At 38.1% G+C, this 6,238-nt stretch overlaps 1 protein-coding gene across 1 annotated transcript in view; it reads left to right on the forward strand.

Annotated features, from left to right (window-relative positions):
- LOC122355862 (ankyrin-3-like) overlaps positions 1-6,238 on the forward strand; it is a 68,331-nt gene that overhangs the window by 26,953 nt on the left and 35,140 nt on the right. Inside the window, exons 18-23 of the mRNA XM_043254443.1 lie at positions 149-247; positions 1,420-1,518; positions 1,664-1,762; positions 2,150-2,245; positions 2,508-2,580; positions 2,684-2,743. Coding sequence (XP_043110378.1) covers positions 149-247; positions 1,420-1,518; positions 1,664-1,762; positions 2,150-2,245; positions 2,508-2,580; positions 2,684-2,743 — 526 coding nt within the window. The remainder of the gene's footprint in view (positions 1-148; positions 248-1,419; positions 1,519-1,663; positions 1,763-2,149; positions 2,246-2,507; positions 2,581-2,683; positions 2,744-6,238) is intronic.

A 6,238-nucleotide genomic window follows, 5' to 3' on the forward strand; every position in this document is an offset into this window, starting at 1 on the left:
ATATATACATACATATAAAAAAATATAAAAAAATGGATGCCATTTCATGTTGACTTTAAGGTCACCAGTGTCAAATTCTTCATGTATGCATGATGTGTCATATCTATTTGGTGATGTCACTAAATTGGTGAATAAATCTCTGTGTCAGAGTGGACTGACCCCTCTTCATCTGGCGGCTCAAGAGGATAAAGTCAGTGTTTCAGAAGTGCTGGTTAATCATGGTTCCACAATCGACCCAGAGACTAAGGTAATGACCTCACAAAAAAAAATTGGGATTCCATATTTTATGGGGACATTCCATGGGCATAATGGTTTTCATAGAGTATAGACTGTTTTTCTATTCCCTTACCCTCAACCTACCCCTACACCTACCTCTCCCACAAAATTTCCAGCGTTTTCAGATAAAAAGGGATAATTTTGTATGATTTATAGGCTTGTTTCCTCATGGGGACCAAAAAAATTAAAATAGAAGAAACAATTTACTGGTGTGACTTTACATGTGGAGACATTTCACATTAAAGTGCAAAATTGTAGTGTCAGTATTTTTAGTTAAGAAATTAAAACTTTTATTCAGCAAGGAAACATTAAATTGGTCAAAAGTAAGTAATATTATAAAACAAATCCCGATTTGAAGAAATGCAGTTCTTCTAATCATCTGGGTTTTCACTGTTTTCAGCATTAATAATGAGAAATATTTTAGAGCAGAAAGTGTGAAGTGAAGTGTCATGTGAAATCAGAAATCAATTGCATTTTTAAATACATAAAAATAGAAAACAGTTGATACTATTTCACGCTATTACCGTTTTAAACAAATACACAGACAGACAGATAAACGGGTGGAAAAATAGACAGATGGCTAGACAAATAGATGTGTGACACACACATATCCGTGCGCAGAATTTCTGGCCAGTCCCTCATTGGTCAGTCATGTATAAGCATCGAGCGGCCCCGGCTCAAGGTCGTTCAGCGCGGCTCTCAGACGATGAGTCAGACAACAGCACACAGATCAATACTCTACAGCACAGTGACCCACACAAAACACTCCCTCACTGAGCGGCACAGGGAATGAGGCAGAGGCATGACAAAAACAAGTGCATTAATGCTCATGTGTGGCATTTAGCAAGAAATCTGTTTGAAATTTGTTTCAGTGGTAAAAAAAAAAGTAAAGCTTTACAGAACATCCCATGACAATGATCAGGAGACTTTTAACTTGAACTAGTATATTCATATACTAATATCTAAAAATGACCATGGCTTGTTAAGTTTATATGTGTAAAGTTAATTAATACAGTTGTAATTAATGTTATGAGATACGTTAAAGCGTTCTTTTAATATTTCATGTGTGCATGCTGCTTGATTCACGTGCTTGACTGGAGCAAGAAGTATAAGAGTAACGTGTGTCTCTTTGTTCTGGTTCAGATGGGATATACACCCCTGCATGTGGCCTCTCACTACGGCAATATAAAGATGGTGCACTTCCTCCTGAAGAACCAGGCTAAAGTCAATGCTAAAACTAAGGTAATGCTCACAGAAACAACAGGTTGCAGTATGCTTGAGGCTTAGGAACTGCATTTCTTTAACCGTCTCTTGTTATAGAACAGCGTTTTCTGATTGCTGGTGGTCCATAATACAGATTTAAACTGGTTTTGTCTCTCATGTTCAGAATGGATACACACCTCTTCATCAGGCTGCTCAGCAGGGTCACACACACATCATTAACCTTCTCCTGCAGCACGGAGCTTCTCCTAATGAGCTGACAGTGGTGAGTGTGTCACAACAGCACAAACTCTTCCAAACAAGATGCACAAGTCATGTTACTTTTCTGAGCGTCCAGACAACTAGCATTGCGTCATAAAAGCAGGCAGGAATTTTCTGGGAATTTTTCCATTTGAATTTCATCTTGCGTAGCAAATATAAAAATGTGGGTAATTCATTTAATTATCTTCATTTTGAACATGTCCATGTGATTCTTCACCACTGCATAGATTTAGCCTTATTTTTCTTTGAGAATTTTATTTAGATTATATTATATTAAAACATTTGTGCATGTACTAAATTGCTTGTACTAATTACTTATTACTTATTAGAAATACTCAACTGTTCTAAAACATTCATTCATTTACATTGTTCTTTTCCTCTTAACCTACAGAATGGAAACACTGCCTTAGCTATCGCCAGGCGTCTGGGTTACATCTCTGTGGTTGACACACTCAAAGTCGTGACAGAGGAGACACACACTACTGTGGTGAGGGATTTGGTGTCAACACACTCTTTTCCACAGAATATCATACACCAGGTGTTATTGTGCTTCAATACAGTGGTTCTCAGACAGTGGATGGCAACACAAAAGTCGGTTGATAGAGTCCCAGATAGCAGGGAAAAAACAATGCTACACGCTAATAATATAAGGCATGCTTTATATCTGATGCAAAGAAAATTTAAGCCTCATCAACTAATCGATTATTGCTGTTTTTTTATTTCTTTTATAATATTTGCTGTTTTTGCAGACTGTGACGGAGAAACATAAATTGAATGTTCCAGAAACAATGAATGAGGTTCTGGACATGTCTGATGATGAAGGTAAACAAGCTTTCATACGACTCTGGTCTCTTTGTGTTTTAATTTAAGTTTATTTTTGTTAATTTACGTATTTTTTCTAACATTTTTCATTTAAATTACACAGTTCGTAGAGCCAATGTGCCTGAAATGCTCAATGAGGACTATATTTCAGATGTTGATGAAGGTATCTCTTATTTTGTGTGGTTTGTTCTTATAGCACCTGCTTGTTTCTTTCTTTTTACACTTTTTCCAACTAACCAAATCTTCCTATTCGGTCTTTTTTTCTGTTGTAGATTCTTTTCACGACATGGCTATCTCTTGCTGGCTTTGTATTAGTTGCTAGGCTACTCTTTATGAATATGAAATTCTTCAGTATGCAAATCTCCGTTGGCTTGCATATATTAAATCTGGGGTTTGCTATTCTATTAACAACTGTATGTGTAATTACAATTTCACGCATACTCTCTTTGTAAATCCAGCCCTTATGTGAAGGGTAGTTTTCTTCAGAAGTCTTGGCTGTTAGATATTTCGACAGACGTTTCTTTGGCTCAGGTTGTTTCTGTTCTGCAGTCAGAACCCACAGAGCTTCAGTGTAAGCTAGGACTGAATAGAAGTTTTCCAGTCAGTGCCATGAATGGCAATTTGCTGTATTTGTTTATTTGATACTGTAACTTGATGGCTATGAATGCATTTAATACTTGATAAAATACATATCAAGGATTAAAAGGGTTAGGGTGTTGCTAGATGGTTGCTAGGGCGTTGCCATGCTGTTTCTACTCTCATGTTTGAGAGTAGAATTTGGTCACATTGCGATGTGTGTAACATGCTGTTTGAAACCTCCAACAGTTCTGACATGTGGTGAATATAGTTTATGCTTATGCGTAACAAGAATAGTGTGTGTGTGTGTTGTAGAGACTGGAACATAGTGTTTAATTACTGTAAACTGATATTCCTGCATACTCACGAGGCATAACTGACATAACTTGCATGGTTTCTTATTTACATATTGCACCCCTGTGCCCTGAATACACACGGTGACATGAAAATAATCGAAAACAATTCTGTCATATATTTTTTTGGGTGATGGAATATCCTTTAGATTACCTTTTCGTTAGATGACTAAAAGATTGATGAATCAATTCTGCTCACAACGCCAGTTGGCAACTGAATGCAAACGTCTGTTTGGCATAAAACCTTTTGCCATTGCTGACGCTGCTCGCTTTTTCCATCTGATTCTCTGGCTCTCTCTCTATGGCAGCGTGAAAGAGCTCAGCTCTGTTTATCCGGGCGTGAGGTGCAGTACTAATAACTCAGATCCCAGGCAAACAGCACCAGTATCTAACATTTAAAGTCCACGTTTATATTTCTGTAGCACACGCTTTTATATACAAAAAGAAAATGAAACTTTAACATGCTTATTTTGTTAGTACACATTTTCGTGTTTTCTTATTTATTATAAATAGCTTTCCATGCATTTGTAATCTTGAATCAAGGTATTTGAGGAGCTTTAGCCTTCCTTTCACTCTGATATGCCATAATTCAACGTTCTCTAACATCCAGAGAACTGCAGCATATTTGCGTTCTTACTGTATTCTGGGCTCACCTCATTTTTTGAGTCTTTCTCTCTGATTCAGTAATAATGTTTTGTGTGTGTGTGTGTGTGTGTGTGTGAATCAGCCTGGTCATGCTGGTTGGTTTTTGCATGCAACCTGGAAGGTTATTAAAATAACACTAAAATAAAACGATTTAAGACTATAACAGATTGCTGATGAGTTGCAAACCTCTTAAATTTGTATTCTGTTAACATGTTTAAATTTGCAATGAGGCAAAATGTTGACAGATCTTACATATTTTGGCGTATGTAATGGATTATAGAAGGAGGGTGACGACTTGGTTCTAATTATCTGTTTTTGATTGGATATTGAGGTGTCCAAAGTGGAGGGAATATGAACATGAGCTTTAGTGATCTAACTGATCGAAGATTGATCTTACATAAATTCTGAGGTCAAATAAATAAATACAATTTAAAATGTAGCATACGCACAAATGCATTTTCATAATTATCTCTATAATATGCATTTCAAAAATAGTGATTTTTCATTCCATGCCAACTTAAAAAATTGCAGGGATTATTAAGGGGTGTTGCAATGTGTTCAGTGATTCCCGAATGGAGCAGGATTGTGAGTTCCTGGAGTTTGTACTCTGGCAGCTCAAGCATGCTTTTCCCGGGGGGGCCGCGGTCAGGTGGCAGGCGGTCTTTTTCCGTTGGTCTCCCTCCTTTTTTACTATTTGTTCTGCTGCCTGTAGAAGGGCTCTTTTGTTGTCCCTCTGTTGAACAGGGTCTGATTACACAGAGCACCTCAGCACCACCAGCACAAATTAGCATAGAAATACGCCCCCTTCCACTTTCCATTGTGTCCCACCCCAGCTGGAGGCTCCTGGGGCATGAGGAATGCCGAGATCCGATCACCACACTCGCTCTGAAACTCCCTCAAGTGTTACCTCGCTCCCGAGATGACCTCACACGGATCAGACTTGCGCCGGCCCCTCGCCATTTGAACATTCTGTCAGGCCGCAGCAGAGGGGTGTGTGTGTGTGTGTGTGTGTGCAGACAGAAGCAACTGGATCGTTTCAGACACTGCGGACTGGGCCGTAGTGGACATGTGGAAGTAATCGTGCCGTTTGGAGTTTACCCCATTGAGGAAGTGCAGCTTCTGGGAGTGAAAGTGGACAAAGAGGACCTGTAAATATTTTTAAAGCTGGTGTGAAGATGAAGGATGGATTTGGCTGTTCAGTGTAAGAGATTTTGTTCACAACGCTGTCCAAAAACACACAGCACGATAGTTTTTAAAGCGGTAGGGAAGTGTGAGAAAGAGTTTATTTACAAAACTGTGATCAAAAGTTAATCCTTAATTCTAGTAAATGTTTCATCAAAGGCTGTACAACTTGTAATGATCCTGGTGAAAGGGAAACTTGTTAGAAAAGTTTTGCTGACCTGTTAACTTGTGGCGGTGTTCTGGGTGCTAGTGATTTGCTTTATTGTGTAAGAGGCAGAGCAGATTTGGGTTTCTTTTTAGGACATTTCACAGTTTAATCAGCGTGTGTGTTTGCATGAAAGAGAGTGAAAGTTGCTGTTCATTGGGGCTGATTTCGGGGGGGGGTGGTTGCCTTGGTGATTAGCAGTAGAGTGGGGGGGGGAGAAGGGGTCGATGGTGGAATGCTGTGTTCCCCAATCTCTTTCCAAAACTGCATTCACAGCATAGTTGAATGTGTCCCAATTATGGTTTTTATGCAAACATTATGTGAGTTGTTTTGTGAATGACAATGTGAACAGAAAACTAATTGTGTTGATTCTGGGCAGCTTCCGAAAGTTTGATTCAGCACTGATCATACATTCTGGATACAGTATGTTTTAAATCTTTAACCTTAAATGTTTTTGTATGTATTTTTGAAGTGTAATTTAGTCCAAACAGACATTCAAGATGCGAAAGAACAAACAGGCATTCAGACATTAGTTTTTTGGTTTGTGTATAATGTAAGCTGTTAGATACAAAAATGTTAACCAAAAATGGTCAATGAACAGGTTTTTCAAGTCAAAAATATTATTTGCAATTATTATTTATATCATTTAACTGAACCAGTTTTTTGGTTTTTTATTTAATGTTATATATATGTATGT

Source organism: Puntigrus tetrazona, chromosome 12 (genome assembly GCF_018831695.1).
Source record: "Puntigrus tetrazona isolate hp1 chromosome 12, ASM1883169v1, whole genome shotgun sequence".
In the NCBI taxonomy this organism is placed as follows: Eukaryota; Metazoa; Chordata; class Actinopteri; order Cypriniformes; family Cyprinidae; genus Puntigrus; species Puntigrus tetrazona.